This window comes from Hippopotamus amphibius, chromosome 9, assembly GCF_030028045.1.
Source record: "Hippopotamus amphibius kiboko isolate mHipAmp2 chromosome 9, mHipAmp2.hap2, whole genome shotgun sequence".
NCBI classification, from domain to species: domain Eukaryota; kingdom Metazoa; phylum Chordata; class Mammalia; order Artiodactyla; family Hippopotamidae; genus Hippopotamus; species Hippopotamus amphibius.
This window is the reverse complement of record NC_080194.1, coordinates 57,411,718-57,431,309: the sequence shown is the minus strand read 5'-3', so window position 1 is coordinate 57,431,309 and position 19,592 is coordinate 57,411,718. Positions and strand designations below refer to the sequence as shown.

At 44.5% G+C, this 19,592-nt stretch overlaps 1 protein-coding gene across 1 annotated transcript in view; it reads left to right on the top strand.

Moving 5' to 3' along the window:
• PANX1 (pannexin 1) overlaps positions 1–17,548 on the top strand; it is a 45,028-nt gene extending 27,480 nt beyond the window's left edge. The window contains exons 3-5 of the mRNA XM_057750970.1: positions 10,035–10,255; positions 11,338–11,996; positions 12,555–17,548. Of these exons, the coding sequence (XP_057606953.1) occupies positions 10,035–10,255; positions 11,338–11,996; positions 12,555–12,634 (960 nt within the window). The 3' untranslated portion in view covers positions 12,635–17,548. The remainder of the gene's footprint in view (positions 1–10,034; positions 10,256–11,337; positions 11,997–12,554) is intronic.
• The last annotated feature ends 2,044 nt before the right edge of the window (positions 17,549–19,592 follow it).

The window sequence follows — 19,592 nt, the reverse complement described above, 5'->3', positions numbered from 1 at the left end:
GTGTATTGTGTGCCATTCTTCACAGTGATGCCCTACACTGACTCCTTTCTGCTTTGGGGTTGGGCTTTTCTCTTTGACTTTTGGCCTTACCCTTAGCTGAGTCCTCATGAACTTTGCATGACTTAGTAGCCAGGGCAGTGAGTCATAAGGATTTTCCATATGAATGGGCACAGTTCTAGAAACTGAACATCTTTGTTTGCAAATCTAAATGCATGCTGTTGTAGTTTAAGTCTGTTTGTTTTAATGGTCTTCTGAGAATGGAAAGTTGTTATCAGTGGCTGCGCTGGGCATTGATGGATCTACAGAAGGACAATGCATATTCTGGGATTGTCTAATGTAAGAGTTGGCAGGGATCTTAGAGACTGCAAAACCTTTAGAGCAGGAAGAAGTTCGGAGATTCTGATCCAAGTGCATTTTACGTGTGAGGATAAGGGTGCCTTGAGAGGTCACGACCAGGAGTCACAGGACTCGTTGCTGGCTGGAAGATGAGAATCAGGTCTCCGGGCTCCCACCGCCCCTGCAGGGTAGGAGGGGAAGTCTTGTAGAGCAGTGTGGGTAGCCAAGCCTTAAGGTGTCAATGCTAGTGAAAGATGAAGGAGCTCTCTTTCCGGGGATGCTCTTCTAGCTTGTTTTGGAGGAACTTTGGCTGAGGATCAGAACAGAATTCTTGCCAGATTCTCAGGGCTGGAGACAAAAACTGAACAGGCCAAGTTGGAAGGACTCTGGTCAACACCCCAGGCTTGACAGGCCATTGCTGAGGAGTGAAGGGGTGATCCAGAGTTCAGCCAGCCCTCATAGTAGAGTCTTAGTTCAAAGCGTATCAGTACTGATTTTTTTTAAGAACTTTTATTGAGATACAATTGACATATAATAAATGGCATATATTTATTTTTTTTACAATAAACTGCATATTTTTTTCTCTTAAAGAACTTTTATTGAGATACAATTGACATACAATAAACTGCATATATGTAAAGTGTACAGTTTGATACTTTTTTTCTTATTAGTAATGTATATATGGCAATCCCAATCTCCCAATTCATCCACCCCCGCCCCCCCCACCATTTCCCCCCCTTGGTGTCCATATGTTTGTTCTCTACATCTGTGTCTCTAATTCTGTCAGTACCAATTGAATGGAAGAGATTTGGGATTGTCAGTGTCTCTAGTCCTCCTGCCAGCCAGAAGCAAAAATAAACCAGTCTTTACTGGAGGAAGTAACTTCATCCAGAGCCTCCGATTCTTGCTCCGATTCAGAAATAACCAGAGGACGAGAGAAAACCCAAAACTAGAAACAGACCCACAGGAGATCCAGATAAGATAGGATTTAAACATTAGTGTGGCTTTCTTCCGTAATCACAGCTGCCTTATTCTCACACTGATTCCTTTTCAAGTTTTGTGTGTGTGTGTGTGTGAGAGAGAAAGTATCCACATCATAAGGTTTACCGTTTTAGCCATTTTTAGGGATGCAGTTCAGTGGCATGAAGTACATTCACATCGTTGTGCAGCCATCATGACCATCTCTCTGACCTTTTTCGTCTTCCCAGTTTGACTCTCTGTACTCATTAAACACTAACTCCCTGTTTCCCCTTCCCCAGCCCTGGCAACCACCACTCTGCTTTCTTTCTCTTTGAGTTTGCCTACTCTAGGTACCTCGTATAAGTGGAATCAAATAATATTTGTTCTTTTGTGTCTAGCTTATTTCACTTAGCATAATCTTTTCAAGTTTCACTTGTGTTGTAGCATGCATCAGAATTGTCCTCCTTTTAAAGGCTGAATAATATTCTGCTGTGTGTATATGTCACTTTTTGTTTATCCATTCATCCATTGATGGACACTTGATTGCTTCTTCCTCTTGGCTTTTGTGAATAATGCTGCTGTGAACCTAGGTGAACAGATACCTGTTCAAGTCCCTGCTTTCAGTTCTTTTGAGTACATACCCAGATGTTGGGTTGCTGGATTCTTTTTTCAAGTTTAGAAACCTTTTCCTGTCAGTTTTCTTTTGGCCTTTCCACATTCACTGGACTTGTGACTGTTGAGCTGGCTGGGACCATCTCCTCCAGGCTCCTCATTTCGCAGAAGGGATGCTGAGGACCACTGCAGGTGATGCCTTGTCCAAGGTCCCACGGCCAGATGGGTAGAGTATATGGCCTCTGTCAGATTTCAGATGTTTTTCACATGTAAAAAGGTGCCGGTTTGCTTCGTGTGGCTTCAGAAGTCTGGACTCTAACCTGTGGGTGAAAGTTACCAGTTAGTGAACTTCAGCTCGGCACCAAGAGGGTGTTTCCAGGAGAAGAGCTGTCCAGTAGAGGGAAGCCCACCGTTAACCCAGGAGCTCCTTATTTTGGGGTGGGTGTGAAGATGTGTGTCGTCTTTCCAGATCTTTGTTCCTCACTCTGGCTGTGCTTACTTCATGTAAAAACCCACCTCCTTAGATTCGTTCTTTGTTCTCGACACCCAGCTATGTCATCCCCAACCCCTTACTCATTCAAGACTTCGGTAAGAGCTCTCTACCCCAGGGTGTCTTCTGTGTCCTCCCAGGTGACACATCTGGTGCACCATTCTCTGTCTGCAAGGACTTTCACCTCCTTTCCACTTGTCACCATTCCCGTGGCCGCCTCACTGAGCTCATCATTACCTGGAGCTGTGTTAGGACATCTCACTCCCTGTCATCACCTCCTGCCTTCCGAGGCCCTCCCCCCACCAGAGAAAACAGAAGCCCGGACATGACAATACGCTCAGCTCCCTGCTGTCGGACCTCCTCGGCGTCCCCACGCAGCCCCAGCCCTCTCCTCCCTTTTGGTGAATGGATGAGGCCCCGTCTCCCGACCAAAGCCTCGCTCCTGTGTGACCCACCGTGTTCTGGATCCCCCTTCCCCGTTCCCAGGAGCACCTCCTCCCCATCTTTCTCCTCTGCATCCTCAACCCTTCCCTTCTCACGGTCTCTCTTCCTGTTGACATTTTAGCACGTCTGTCACCATCAAACTGATCTAGCAACGGCTTCCCTGTTGCTAAGTTAATTTTCGCTTGCTAGGGCTTATGCTGCTTGGCTTCTCTCTGATATCCAGTCCTGTGGACCACGCCCTCCTGCAGATGCTGTCTTCACTCTCTGGGCAGAGTTTTCCTGACAGGCTCTTTTTTGTCCATCCCTGAGAAGTTGGGGTTCTGTCCTAGGCCGCCTCCTCTGCAGCCCCTCCCCGTACCATCTCATGCCCCTAGTTTCAGTTTCAGTCCGTGGGCTGTTCATACCCAGGTCTGTGTCTTCAACCCAACCTTCTCTCCTGAGCTCCAGATCCACACACCCAGCTGAACCCTGAACTTGAACACTGGAAGGTCTGCCGCACGCCTCCAACACAGTGTGCTCAGAGCTGATCTTCTGTTTCCTGCCTGTCTCCACTGTGACCTCTAACTCAGTTAAGACACCACCAACCACCCTGTTACATCAGCTAGAAATCGGAGGGCCATTTTGATTTCTTATCCCCACATCCTGTCGGTCACTGAGCCCCATCAGGTCTGTTTTCTTAAGCTCTTAAACCCTTCACCCCTCCGTCCAGCCCCAGGGCAGCCAGCCATTGTCTCGCCCACCTTGCTGCTGTCATTCCTACCCTCCTTCACTTTTCCACATAATCACAGGCGCTCTTTTTCACCTGTCATTTCCCTAAACAAAACCCTCCAGTGTCCCTGTGAAATTTATTTCTTTAACCAAAAAAAAAAAGCAAAAACTCTTTTGCCTAACAAGGTTCACTCTCCCTCTGGCCCTTGTAAACACCCCAGCCTTACTTCTAGACCCATCCCCACCACCCCCTGTACCCAGGGACCCTGACTTCCCGCAGCTCTCATGCTTCTTGGCTGTTTCACACACATGCTGCTTACGAGCCGTCCCTGGCACCCCACCCCCAAATCCAGTAAACTCCTAATGCATTTTTCTAGTCTCAGCTTAAATGTCATTTCCACCTAGAAGCTTTCCCTGAACCTCTAGACTGAGGGATGTTGCTACTTCAAACTGCTTCAGGGGCCAGGTGTGTCCATGTGAAGCGTCCAGGAATAAGACTGTGGGCCCGCTGTGCAGACCGTAGACTACATGCCCTGCCTCAGGCATTCAGATCCTAGAAATGGGCCACTGGTCAAGCAGAGTATCAGCTGCACCTCACCCTGGTCTGTGTTTCTTGGTTGTGTATTCCCAGAGTAGCCTGTACTTTTCCTGGAATCACCCTGGGATGGGGTCATTACTTGCCTTCATTCTCCTTAATTGATTGTTTCCAAGACTAAGTTCCATGCAGGCAAAGACCATGATGTGTCTTGTTCATCACTGTATCCTGAGGACAATGCATAGCCCATAGTGGGTGCTCAAAACACATATGGAAAGGAGGAGGGGAATGAGGTGGCTTGCAGGTCCTCATCAGAACCAGACTTAGTTCTCTAGGAGCTTTCTGACTAGCGCTCACGATGAGGGGGTTAGAGGCACCGGGTTTATGTGAACACTTCTCAACTCAGTTCTGATGCCAGAGTTAAAACCAGAAGACCCAGTTTCCCCCCAAAGAAGTTACTCAGTATAATATTGAAATGTGTATTGGTGTAGTTTATGGCAGTGGTAGAATCCATGCTGTCATTCCCTCCCCACCTACTTCTTTCATTTCTCCTGCCCTCTTTCTCCTCCCTTTCTCTCCCACTCCATTTATGTCTGGTAGCCTCTAGTACCTCTGAGAAGTCTGGTGGAAATGTGGGTGCATTCAAGGGGCCTACAGGTGGCACTCTAGGACTGTTTGATAACTGGCCTTTTTGGGGTGTTCTGTTCTCTTTGTTCAAGTTTATAAAGTAGGTACCTGTTAGGCAAGATTTCTTTCTGAAACAGAAAAGCCAGTTTTTGACTGTAAAACAAAAACGAAAAACAAGAACAAGGACATAAAATTAACAGAGTTGTCAAATCTTACTCTATTTCCTCTAAGTGGGTTCACAGAAACTTAGTTGCAGGGGTTCTCTGAGGCTTCCAGACCAGAGTTTTTCAAACCTTAGCATTATCCATGTGAAAATACAGGACCCTGGGCCCCATCCAGACTACTAAGTTGGAACCCATGGGGTTAAGGCCAGGAATGTGGTTTTCATCCATTTTACAGGAGAGTCTGCTTCTGCTGGGCCAGCTTGGGCCCCAGTGTAGACACCACTCATCTAACCAGTGTGTCTCAAACTCTGTGTGCACGCAGGTCACCTAGAGATCTTGTTGAAATGTAGACTCAGATTCAGTAGGTCTGATGGGGGCCTGCATTTTGTATTTCTAACAAGCTCCCGGGTGATACTGAGGGTGCTTGTCTGTGGACCACTCTTTGCAAAGCAAAGATCCAGGGCAAGGGGCTGGCAAACGGACATAACACGCTCCAGCCAAATCTAGCCCATCACCCATTTCTGCAGTTAGTTTTATTGGAACGTAGCCATGCCCATTCCTTTACACATTACCTGTGTCTGCTTTTTTACGATGACAGAGTTGCCTGGTTGTGACAGAGGCCATATGGCTCACAAACACTCCCTGTCTGGCCCTTTGCAGGAAACAGTTTGCCCACGCCTGATCTAGGGGTCTATGGCCCTCCCAGATGATGCAGGGAAAGAGAACTCCCCGCCTCACAGGACAGTCCGTTCCATGTTCATACAGATCTTTAGGAGAGTTTTTTCTTGTAACTTGGTTCTAATTCTATTGACAGGAGTCTTTTCTTCTTTCACACACAAGTGCTCTGCTCACCATCTTCTCTCTTCCAGGTCTTTCCTTCTGTTCGGTCCCTCCCAGAATGTCACCCAGAGCGAAGCCTGCTGCCTCGGGTGCAGAATAGAATGACATACCACCTTTGTTCTTTCTCCCCTGTAACCTGCTGATGGAACACATTAGCCTCTCTGGGGAGCCCTTCACTCATTGGACTTCCCATATTTGAGGTTATCTTTAAATGTGTTACTATCCAAACAACATACATTCACGAACCAACATCTTTCATGAATCCTTGTGTATTGCTTTCCCTATGGAATTTGTTCTTGGTTTACCTGCTTCCTGCTAACTGACCCTTAAACGTTAAGGTCTCATGTCCTTCGTGCTTCTCTTGTCTTCTTCTACACCTTCCCCTTGGAAGATCCAACCATGCTCTTGGCTTTGACCATCTATATGCTACAAAATCCAGAATTGGAAGGATGGCCAGATTTTCGTCTTTTATTTTTAGTTATCTACTACATGTCTCCACCAGGATGTTCTTAACTATAGGTATCTCATGTTCAAACTTTCCCATGTTCTGAAGTCTGACTCCCACCTCACTCCCCTCTGCTCTGAATCTTTTCTTCCTTCTTTCTTTATTTCAACTAATGGTACCACCACCCGTGCCCTCATGTAAGCTAGAAACCCAGGATAAGCCTTAGTTCTTCCCCTTTCCCATCCATCACTTCCAGCTGGGCACTGGAATGTGTGTTTCCTGGCCTGTGTAGCTCTGAAGTCTGTCTTCCTCTCCTCCCTGCTGCTACTTTAGTCAGTGCTTATCACTTACCCCCTCTTTGCTGCAGCCACCTCCTACCTTGTCTCTCCTCTCCAGTGTCTTCCTTTCTCCATGGCTGTAATAATCTTTCTAAAGTAGATGTCCATCGTGCCCTCCACCAGTGGCTTCCCAAACTGGGAGCTTTATAATTCAGTCCCTGCTTCCCCTTGTATGAGTTTCCTAGGACTGTCGTGACAAATGACCACAAACTCAGTAGCTTGAAACAACAGAAATGTCTTCCCTCCTAGATTTGGAAATCAGGGTGTCAGCAGAGTCAGTTCCTTCTTTAGGGCTCAGGGGAAGGGTCTGTTGCGTGCCTCTCTGCGAGCTTCGGGTGGTAGCCCGTGATCCTTGGCATTCTTGCCTTGTAGATGCATCGCTCCAGTCTTGGCCTCCGTCTTCACATGGCTTCTCTCCTGTGTGTCTCTGTGTCTTCTTGTGGCCTGCTTAGAAGGATAGCAGTCACTGGATTAGGGCCACCTTAATTTAGTGTGACCTCATCTTCACTAGTTACATCTGCAAAAACTGTCCTAACAATGTCACATTCTGAGGATCTGGGTGGACATGAGTTTTTCAACCTAGTACACACCCTTCCAGCCTCAGCTCTTACTTCTTCCTCAGCTCTGGGCTTGCTCATTTAACTTTGGTGCCCTGGGTGAGTGAGAATTCACCAGGCAGACAAGAAGGAAGAATTCTAGGCAGAGGGAAGAGGATGTCTGAAGGGCCACGGAGAGCTGAGTCTTAACAGAATAGGGCTTTATGGTTTTGCCATTATTATTGTTTTGCTTCACTATACTTAAGACATAGCTCAGATGTTACCTCTTTTACAAAGCCTTCCCTGACCTCCCCAAGGACATTTCTATTCCCTCAGTACTTGGTACCTACATATATTGTGATCATCACTTTTACGTTTTGATTATGTAATTCTTAGCTGGTATTCCCACCTGGCCTGGGTGGTCCTGGGGCAGACTGTGCACTTACTCTGTGGGGCTGTGCTCCCAGCCCACTGCCTGGCACCTGGTAGGTACCCAGGAGATGTTTTTGAGTGAATTTACCCATCTCCATTTAATCCCATAAGACATGATCACTTCCATTTCACCGGAGGAGTTGTTCAGTCCTAATTGGATGCTTCTTTGCCTTAGATGAGGTAGAGGGGATTTGAACATGGAAGGAGGCTTGGCCGGATCCCCTCCAAGGTTCCTGCTACCTGGAGGGTCTGTTGTTCTACAACCCTTTCCAGAGACAAAGCAAAATTTTAAGGCAAATAGACTGAAAAGGGTAGCAACTTCCTGGTTTCACCTTGCTTTGAGAAGCTTCACCAACTTTGGAAGAGCTCAGCACTAAGTACAGAATCACACAATCATGGCTTTGAAAGATGCTGAGCATCTCAGAATGGATTGAGAGTAGACAGAGCTTAGGAACAAAGCCATTCCCATCCAGCAGGTGCACTCGTAAAGCTTGGTAGTTTTTCCATGTTCCTTATTTGGACAAAAGGATTTTAAAGACTATAATGAAATGCTTTTTTGGATTCTGATTGCAGTTGAATTCATTTTAAAACCACCTTGCTTCAGATTCACTGCAAATCACCTTTTTTTTTTTTTTTTTTTGATGAAAAAGAAAAAAGAGGTTTAACTACGGGGAAAAACTAAGAAACGGGGCATTCAACTACGTTCCTCTAGAGGTGATCAAGGTACAAGGATATTTTAGAAGAAAGCAAACAACCCAATGTGTAATACCTTTAAACATTCATTTTTCTAATTGCAGTGAACTGTGTTGGACTATTCATTGGCGCTAATTATTGCACTGTGTTGGCAGGCTAGAAAAATTGCCACAGACTGTAAACAGTCACTTTCTAATTCAAAAGAACAGTTTGGGGTAAAATGCTGTTATTCAAATAGCTTTGAAACAAAAGTAACTTATACACATATTCCACAGTCCCGAGTTAGAAATAGTGTTCCCTCTGTGGTTCCCAAAGGAAATGCCTGGTTCTTTCAGTTTTGGAAGCAGCACAAACTCTACGTCACACAGTTAACTTTTTGTACTACTGGGCCCTCTTCAGAGTGACTAGGATTGAAGGAACACTGCATTTCACTGTAGCCAGCTGAATTATGTAGCTAAAATGCAGCTAATCACAGCCTGTTGTGTGTGTCATTGTATAGCAGCTCTTTGCAAATTGGGTTAGTAATTTTGAGGACCCCATCCCATGCCAGAGCCCCAAAGGGAAGCATCTGCGTTGGTGAGGGCTTTGTGGAGTTTGGGAGCCATCTGGGCCATCTCTCTTGCCCTTGGGGCAGGGATTCCTAAAGCGGGCTCCATGATAGCATCAGGAAGTCCACCAACTGGGATAAGAAAACAGCAGGGCAGCTTTATTTTTTATGTACTTCAAACTAAAACTTAACATTAAAATATATGTATGTAAGTAGGCGAGACTCTCTAGTGGTATTAGTGCCGCCTGGGACTGTCACCCACAGAAGTCACTTGGAGTGCTTTTTACTTGTCATCACTTGAGTTCTGTGTTGTTGGGCCATCTGTTAGATCCCATGAAATGTGTGCATAGAGAAGCATGTCCAGATTTGTCTTTTCATGCTGTGATGGCTATGTATCAACATCATCCCTTTCCTTTCTGAATTTATGTTATTTTATGCATTTAAAAACATGACTCTTCATGAAAAACAAGGAAAGACTGAGGAGCTGTCACAGAACCAAGGTGTCTACGGAGATGTGACAGCAAAATGCAATGGATACCCTGGATGGGATCTTGAAACAGAAAGATAATCATGGGAACACTGGAGAAATCCAAATAAAAGCCTGAAATGTAGTTAATGGTAATGTGCCCCTCATGACTGTCGCCCATTGTGGTTGGCTTCTCCGGACTTGGGATTAGCTGGCTGTAAAATGAGGATGTTGAGCGGTCCTCACGGTCTGCCCCACTACGGAAGGTCCATTCTGCATTTTGTGAATTTTACCTGCTTATTTCAGCTGTTTCTTGGGGTAATTACTGGTTCACTGAAACCAGTATTTTTTCTGATTTGTTTTAATCAAAGTTATGCATTTCTGTGTCATTCTTCCAGATTCCAGAGAGGAAAACAACAGAGTTCTAAAAGCCTTAGTGACTTCCTAAAACCGTAGCAATTAAAAAAAAAAAGAAAAAAAGAACCCAGAGGCTACCATGACATTTACATGTTCCTTAATTGCGATTTTGTTGAGGGATTATTCTAAAGGATGGGAATAATTTTATTTCTTTGTTTCCTTCTGTGATTAGAGAGGAGATACCTTGTGTCACCATGTAATTGCCAATTATTTCAAATTAAAGTCTATCAGAGTAGGGGGAGAGGGTAGCTACCAGTGTCAGGTATTACCTGGACAGGTGAATTTAGCCATAAGAAGTAGTTTATTGGGTAAGGGGCCTGATTTTCAAAAGCGACGTGGGCATGCAGTTTTGTGTCAAAATGAGAAAACCGATAGCAGCATTTAGCATGGTTACATCAGTGGGGGTGGTCTGTTGATCCCATGATTTGCTCTCCTATTTTTCAGTTTTTCCCCTACATCCTGTTACTGGTGGCGATCCTGCTGTACCTGCCCTCCCTGTTCTGGCGTTTCACAGCTGCTCCTCATCTTTGCTCAGATTTGGAATTTATCATGGAAGAACTTGACAAAGTTTACAACCGCGCAATTAGAGCCGCGAAGACCATGCATGACCATGACTTGAGAGACGGTGCTTGCCCGGCTCCGGAAGTTAATGAGATGGGGCAAAGGTAACTCAGCCCCCAGCAGCTAGCCCATCAGGATTTGGGAGTATGAGTTCACAGCCCTTCTCCTGCCCATCTGGGCTTAGGGTTCGCACAACCAGTACAAGGGAGACTGTCATCCAACTGGTCACACACTATGGGAGCCAGGAAGGCCCACTCTCCCCAAATCTCACCCCCACCTATCTGCCCCAGCACCTGTCCTCCTATCAGGAGTCCTTCCCTTGTGGAGAGAAGCGTCACTGTCTCATGTCCTCAAATGCGGTGCTAGTTGCTTTGAGCAACCCCTTCATGGAGAAGCACAGACGGTTATGAGGCCTGTGTGCAGAGAACAGGTGTGAGGGAAATGGGGAACAAGTAGACAGCGCCTTGCTTTTTGCACATTCTTCCTCTGGTTTTAGTTATTGACAATAGCAATAATATTAATAGCTCTCATTTTTAAAAATATTTAATATAGTTCACACACTGTTGCGTTTTCTAAAGTACATTATCATTTAATCCTCAGAACATCACTACAGATAACTGCATTTATTTACCCCCTCCCTGCACCTTTTTTTCCAGGTGAAAACACTGTCTGATAGCTTTGAGTTGGAGACCTGGGACCTGGACCAGATTTGTGGGCCCACAGGCTAAGCCCACACCCGCCCAGCTGTCTGCCTCTCGCTGCTTGTCTGTAGGAGGCATGTGTGTTCTAGTTAGGCTAGAAGAATCTTCTTTACCATATTCTACACACCTGAATGGAAAATTATAGTTTAAAAAAATAGCAGAATAAGAACTATCAAATTTATTTAACAAACATTTAACACTCACTGGGTGCCTGGAGTTGTTCTAAGAATTTACAAGTAGGACATTTAACGAACTAGACCTTCCTTAAAATATTAAGAGGAGAAAGTGTTTTATTATTGCTTTTCATTCTTCTTTTTTAAAAAAAAAACAAAAACCTGATTTTATTCCCTGGTGCTCTAGTGAAGTTACAGGTAGAGAAGTGTGGGAGGGAAGGCGCTGGAGATTTTCGGTGTGATACCTTTGAATGTGTTTCTATTTGACGGTCTTGGTAAAGGTTTAAATTATCTTTATTTGTTTCTCTTTAGTTTGTGGGAGATGTCAGAAAGCCACTTTAAGTACCCAATTGTGGAGCAGTACTTAAAGACAAAGGAAAACTCCAAAAATTTAATTGTCAAGTACATCAGCTGTCGGGTGCTGTCACTCAGCATTATACTGTCAGCAAGCGTCTACCTGGGCTATTACTTTAGCCTCTCCTCCCTCTCGGATGAGTTCGTCTGCAGCATCAAGTCCGGCATTCTGAAAAATGACAGCACTGTCCCCGATCAGTTCCAGTGCAAGCTCATCGCCGTCGGCATCTTCCAGTTGCTCAGTTTCATCAACCTGGTGGTGTACGTCGGGCTAGCTCCCGTGGTGATCTACATGCTGTTTGTTCCATCCCGACAGAAGACGGATGTTCTCAAAGTATATGAAATCCTGCCCACTTTTGACGTTGTGCGTTTCAAGTCGGAAGGGTACAATGACTTGAGCCTCTACATTCTTTTCTTGGAGGAGAATATTAGTGAACTCAAGTCGTACAAATGTCTTAAGGTCCTGGAGAATATTAAAAGCAATTGTCAGGGTATCAACCCCATGCATCTTCTGACTCACCTTGGCATGGTCAAGATGGACGTGGTTGATGGCAAAAGTCACGAACCTGTGGAGATGATGGCAGAGGAGCAGGGGGACCAGACGGCAGAGCTCAAAGGTGGGCTTAGCTCTCAGGGTGGAAGCTAGGGAAGCCCACAGAGCACCCCTGCAGCGATCTTTTATGAATGATTGACAGTCTTTACTCTGCCCACCGTTGTTAAACCATTTTCCTGGTGTGGTCTTAGGTGAAACCCCTCAGTCCTGGGAGAAAGAGGGGAAAGCATTGGCGCTGCCCCAGATTTCCAAAGGGAAAAACATCAGTGCTTTCTCTGGATTGTGCTCTCTTCCTTCTCCTCATTCTCTGTCTGTCTCATACTCCATCTCTTGCTCAAGCATTCCTCTCTGATGTCATTCTTGCTAATTTTTGTCTTGTTTTACTGGCTTTTCTCCCTATACTTCTGATTGTCTTGTCTGTCATTCTTCATCTCTTACAAAAGGGACTGAGACTTTATTCATTTAATTGTCACCCTGACCCAACTTCAGCTACTCTGCAGTGAGGCTAAGATTAACTAGGTAAGGCAAAGACCAGGAGATAGATTTATAGCAGAAGTTAATTAGCACCAGTGTATCCTGCCACGGGACTTCCGTCATAAATACTTGTTTTCCATTTTGACAGATTTGAATGTACACAATGTAACAGAAGTAAATAATGGATACAAGAATGCTCGACAGAGACTTCTGGATACTTCTTGCTGATGATTTTTTCCCACAAACTTCAGATCAGTGACTTTGGCAACATGGGATTCATTTTGGCTGAAGCACCTCTGGCAGGTACCCAGCTGGTTCTCAATAGATGGTTCTTGGCAGAGATACTGAGTATGTCTTACTGAGTCCCTGGTGAAAACGTTGGTCAACAAAGTGTTGTGGAGGATGGTTCGTGAACTTCCTGTGAGACAATGTGGAAACAAGCCACAGCAAACATAGGTGTGTATTTCCTCATCAGATGGAACGTGGAAAGACTAATCCCAGTAAGAGTAGTAGACCTTTTAGTGCCTCAGAGGAAAACACCTTTATGTACGGATGGTGCAGTGAGCCTCAGAGCTACTGGAAAGCAAGGACTTTGGGAGTTTTCTTGTTTTGTTTTATGAAATAATAATAAACTTGTCAGGGTATAATTTAATATGAATCTCATCTGTGCCCTAGTGGCTGTTGGATGAGAAAAATATTCACTGGCTGACTGTGGACCCCTAGGTGGCCCCGCTCCTGGCAGTGTTCTACTTTGAAAGAATTGCTAGTGCCTCAGTTCTCATACACCAGGCTCTGGAACCTGCCACCTATCAACCTTGGCCAACTGAGATCCTCTAACCACTATGTGATACCCTCTGCTGCAGCGGACCCAAGTGCTGCTCTGACTGAGAACTTTGTTAATAAGATAGAATCAAAAGGCTATTTAATTGTGACTTCCATACAGGAAAGAATGCTTCTAAAAGAGCCCAGTGGGGAAAGCTGAACATAAAGAACAAGTTAACCCAATCACTTTGGAAGAGCTTGTCTGCAGGGCATTTTCCTCTGTTATCAAAAACGTTTGAGACAGAATGTTACTTAAACAAATTCATAGAACACAGAGGCTTAAAGTGAGGGACATCTTGCCTATTCTGATCAGAACGTATAAATGACATCTGCCACATGGGTGTGCTCGGAGCCAGAACAACTTCGCAGTTTATTTATACTTAAGAACATCTTTTACAACTTCATTTAAATTTAGAATCGTATGATGTCGGAATTGAGGCCATTTGGGAAGAACATTCTAGCGTTGATGGGGAATTATAGAATAAATGTTACAAGTGGGTATATAGTGTATCACCCAAACATTATTTCATAAACATTTAAGGCTGACCCAGAATATCAAAAACCTTTTTCCAATTCTGATCATGTAAATAGATCCTAATCATGTTTACATTTTATACAAAATTCTTAAAATGACGTCCGTGGACCTCCCTGCTTTTATTCTTAGAAAGTTAATACACTGCCAGTGAATAAACCTAAGGACCCTCAAAGTTTATGCATGGCTCTTAGCGACTGTTGTTTACCTGATCTAATTACATAAGCTGCTCCGTGCCTTTCAGAATAGTCACAAAAGCAGATTTTATTTGTGCTTCTGTGATAGTTTCTGAGATGGAAAGCTAATGGTAAATCTCCAAGATGCAATCAGTGTTTTAAATTATTCTTACTGCATAATATTTATTACCATTGAATGATAGTGTGACTTAGAAATGTCAGTAACCTAAATCATCGATTTTGCTACATTTTTATATCACTATATCTGAGATGTTTCATTGCAATTCTCTACACTGGTTTCTTTTTACCATTTGAAAAACTTCTGAAATATATTTTTCTATGGTATACTTTTTTTTTTTCCAAAAAAGCTTCAACTTATTTATAGATGGTCCCTAATTTATAGTTTGAAGTGGTAAAAGTGGATACATTATTTTAGGAGACCAGGAACTCTCTAAGCCCTGTCACATGTAATTCTTTAATTAGATCCCTTAACCTCTGTGCATTCCTCCATCCCTAGTCTCTGAGTTCCAATAACATCTGTGATGTCCTGGACATCACGCTAGTGACTGGCTACATGAGTGTGAATAAAGCAGGTCCTCATCTTTGAGGAATTCAGAGACTAGGAGTAAAAGGCAGTGAAGACAGAGGCAGGTAGCAAGAGGAAGAGTGACCACACTGAAGACCCTTCAAGAAAACTCCCAGTAAATGCTCTGTGCTCTCAGAAGACACCATACTGTTTTTCTCTTTCCCATCACTTCTATAGCTGATGGTTTTGAGCATCTAGTTACAGTTTTTCCCAGAGGTTCTTTAGCCACGTATCCCCCAGGCTGAAGCTTGAACTAAACAATAACACAGACAGTGATTTTGAACAGGAAGAGCTCCAGTGGCCTTTTGTACCTTACCTTGCAGGGCATTGGGAATACAAGCCTGGGGGTACATGATGCTGTCCATGAACAGTCATGGCTCTAAGAGTCTGATGTAGATGTCTGGTCATACATTTTGGTTTGAGAAAAAGGTGTTATTAGGAAAGTTAACTCCTCCATTTACTGCTGGCTTAGAGGGAGGACTATTTATTTTTTTAAGTTCTTTATTGGAATATAATTGCTTTACACTCTTGTACCACCTTTTGAGGTACACCAGAGTGAATCAGCTGTATTTATACATATATCCCCATATCCCCTCCCTCCTGCGACTCCCTCCCACCTTCCCTGTCCTGGCCCTCTAAGGCATCACCCATCATCAAGTTGATCTCCCTTTGTTATACAGCAACTTCCCACTGGCTATCTATTTTACAGTTGGTAGTGTATATATGTCTATGCTACTCTCTCACTTCATCCCAGCTTCCCCTTCGCCCCCCTGACCCTCCAGCCCTGTGTCCTCCAGTCCATTCTCTGCATCTGCATGAAATTGAGCTATATGTAATGAGCTGGATAGACCTAGTGTCTGTCATACAGAGTGAAGTAGGCCAGAAAGAGAAAAACAAATACTGTGTGCTAACTCATATATACGGAATGTAAAAAAAAAAAATGGTACTGATGAACCCAGTGACAGGGCAAGAATAAGGATGCAGATGCAGAGAAAGGACTACTTTTGAGGAGGCAGATTCCCAAGGATGAGGAGTCAGTCATTGCTTTACAAAAGGGGACAAACAGATCCTAAATGACCACCGCCAGTAACAGCTGACTTTGTTTCTGGCCTGTGTCTTCTTGATAAACCACCGTGAGGCCTCTAAACCAGCCTCATTAATACCAGTGTTAGGCTGGGGCTGGGACTGATCGTTCTGACAGCAGTATCCAGCTCCATGTTTAAGTTCACCAAGGGACAGGCAGAGGTGCTCTAATACAGAGGCTCTTAAACTTTTGGGAGGTTACAAACCCTCTTGTAAATATATTCTTGAAAGCTGTGGACCCTCTCTTAGATATACACACAACACTAAATACACTTTCAGGGGTTATCATGGTCCACACTCCCCCAGGTTAAGAAGCTGTGCTCTAATGGCTGGGGACAGAGCCGCACGGCAGGGAGGCTCCCGCGGCCCTTGTGGAAAGCTGCTGCTTCCTACAGTAAGTCTCAGCTGTACATTTACTTAGTGAAACCATGTTTGCACACTTTTGAATGAACTGTGGTTCCCTTTGAGTAACTGACATCATTTCCTAGAGTCAGACTGAAAATGTTAGTTAAGAGAGCCAGTGGGGAACAGTAGCTTGGAGAGATCAGGCAGCCAGCATGGACTGCTATTCTCTCTCTGGCCACCAGGTGTGATCTTATTCCAGACCCAAGGTCCTAGGAGAAACCAACCAAACCATGTTGGTTTCTTTCGCTCATCTCCAGGATAAATCAAAGATCTATGAGGGTGGGAGTTTTCACCCATTGTTATATCCCAAGCTCCTGAAAAACAATGGCTGGCATGTTATAGGCATTCTGTAAATATTTGAACAAATGAACACACCATTATAATAAATCCTAGTTTGTGGGCAACTGTAATTTGATTTTAAAAGGCAAATAAGTCCTCTGCAAGCGAGGGGAGGCTCATTTAGCCTGTGGATGGAGAGAGGAATAGTTCTGCAAAGGGATAGGTTTCTGAATGTAAGTAGTGATGGTTCTCAGATTTTTGTTGTGGAGTAAGTTGTGATCACTTTGAAGTTCAGTACAAGTTCAGTGTTGCCTCGCAATGATTAGGGCAATTAAAGTTACGAAGGTCCTGGTCTCGGTAATTTCCCCCCAGAATAACCTCTTGAAAAGGGATGTTGATTGAAATGTCCAATTATATAGTAACTGAGGTTTCATCTGAGGGCCCTAGGATGAAATAAATGGCTCCTTCTCGGCAGTTTTTGGCATTTTCGCCCTTTTTTTCACAAGTAAAATGAAACCTTTGAAAAAGTTTGGCAAAGATGATACTGTGTCATTTGTGGAATACAATAGATATTAATCTGTGATTGTTTTGTCCTGCCTGCTTTAGATGAAATGTATTGTGTTTCTGGGTTCTGTTTTTCACTGTAAAAATACTTGGTCTGTTAAAGCATGCGGTTTGATCAGTCATTGTTCTTCAAGTTCCTGAAAGTTACAAAGTTTCTCATGCCTTGAGTAGTTTCCCCCTGCCCTACTAGAGGAGAAAAAGGGACTTCCACAATGTCACAAGTGTTTCCTGCAGAAACAGAAGCCATCAGCTCCTCTTTAACAAGTTGGCTTTTTTTAAAGCACCATAATGACAGTTTAATGCTATTCCATAAAGTGGTGTTCTAGGCGTAATTTAAATTCTTTTTAATGACTACGTTTCTTCAAAACTTTTAAAGAAAAACATGCATGTTCTTTTTGCTGTGTCATTTGGTAAGAATGGTTGGTTTCTGTTCCACAGAGATTAAAGGATGGGAACAAATTATGGTCTTAGAAAATGACCTTCTAAAAAAGCTGAGAACCTTGATAGCTCTACATTCGGGAGATTATCACTGTTGTATTTCATGTTTCCGCATAAGTCACCTGTCTACATCCTACATTCTGACCCTGCTGACTTGCAGTTAAGGAGAGTTGAAAGGCTGAAAATCCAGGCTGCTGTGTCTATACATAGAAGTGAAACAATGTTTTTGTTTGCACTGTTATGTCTCCCTAAATAAAACTTCTTTTCTAATGAAAAATGTGTCTTAATATTTCTCGCCTTCTCTTCAGGGAAGATGTAGCAGAAGATGAGTCCCGAAGTGTCTCGAGGCTCATTCTTCTCTGCTAGGTACATAAATTTCAGTAGGCTTCATGGCACATACTAAAATCCAGCTGGCAGTAACTAAAGGAAAAAAAGTCCTTGATTAAGGGCTCATAGATTCTGGAATTTCTAAAGCAGAAACCACATGCTTTCTGATTGGGAATTGTTTGCCAGGGCTTGGAGAGGAAGGAACAGAGGCTGTATGCTGCTAAACCTGGGTTGGCCTGCCTCCCTTTCTCAAGAAGGGGACTCCCTTGTACGATGGTCAGTGAACACAATTGACTATTGTGGGTAATAAATCAGCTGCATGAAATCTTAGCACAGTGCCTGCCGCATAGTGAGTACTCCGTAAGCGCTGGCTGTAACTGTCAGCACCCCCTCCTGCTCCCCCACCGTTTCCTAGGGTGGCACCTCCAGGAACCTTGGAGGTTGTATTGGTTGTCTGTTGTTCCATAACGCTTTACTACAACCGTGGCAGCTTAAAGCAACACGTATTTATGATCTTGCAGTTTTGGGGGTTAGGAGTGTGGATGTGGCTGAGCTGGGTCCCCTGCCCAGGGCCTGACAAGGCTGCAGTCAAGGTGTGGATGGGCTGCGTTGCATTCTCATCTGGAGGCTCTACTGGGGAAGGAGCCGCTTCCAAGCTCTCTTGGGTTGTGGGCAGAGTTCATGTCCTTGCGACTGTCTGACTGCTTTTTCTGACCATTGGCTGGAAGCTGCCCACAGGTCCTGGCACGTGGGTTCCCTAACATGACTATTCACATCATCAAGCCTGTAGGACTGTCTCTCACCTCAGGAAGGGCCCAGTCCCTCTTTTAAGGGTTTTGACCTGATGAAGTCAGGCCACTCAGGATGCTCTCCCTTTTGATGAACTCAAAATGAACTGCTTTGCAGCTGAATTTCATCTGCAAAATCCCTTCACCTTTGCCTTGTTCTGTTGCCCAGAAGTGAGTCACAGGTGCTGCCCCATCTGGGGAGGAGATTACACAGGGTAGGAACACTGGGGAATCATGGGGGCCACCTAGGGTCTGCCCACCAGGGAAGTCATCCTAAATCCCAGCCTTTCTGTCTCGGAGCCTGTGGTTTAGCCTCCTCCACAGCCTTCTGAGGCCTCCCTGCATCCCCGGTGCTGTGTTTCAGGCCCTTGTCACTGCTTCCCTGAATTCCTCTAATGGTCTTATTGTGTCTAATGCATTTTCCACATTCCTGTCAGTGAACTTCTTGGAAAGCAGATCTAATGATGCCAACCCTTCTCACCACCCAACCCCACCACTTTTAAATCCCTCAGGACTCTCCATGGATTTCAGTGTAAAGAGCAAACTTTAGGGGATCCACCTCCTCCCCACTGCTTCAGGCTCATCCCTGCCGTCCCTCCTGTCTTTGATGTGGCCACATGTACTGTTCCTTCAAGGTCTCTCTGCTTCCTCAGGTGCTGGTCTCTTTCTCCACCCCCTCTTACCTTCTATTCAAAAGTCAGCTCCAGGTTGGGGGGAATGCAAAATGGTGCAGCCACTATGGGAAACAGTATGGCAGATGCTCAAAAAAAAAAAAAATAATAATAATAATAATAATTAAGCATAGCATTCTCATATGATGCAGCAATTCCACTCTGGATCTGTATTAGCTCAGGCTGCCATAACAAAATGCCATAGGCTGAGTGGCTTGAGCAATAGAAATTTATTTTCTCGCCGTTCTGGAGGCTAGAAATCCAAGATTGAGGTTCCAGCCAATGCAGTTTCTGGTGAGGACTCTCATCCTGGCTTGGAGACAGTGCCTTCTTGTTATGGCCTCACATGGCCTTTCCTTGGTGCATGCACATGGGGTGAGGGGCAGAGATCTCTCTTCCTCTTCTTATAAGATGACCAGTCCTAAGGACCTCACCCTTATGACCTCATTTAACCTTAATTACCTGTCTCCAGATACAGTCACACTGAGGGTTAGGGCTTCAACATGTGAAGTTTG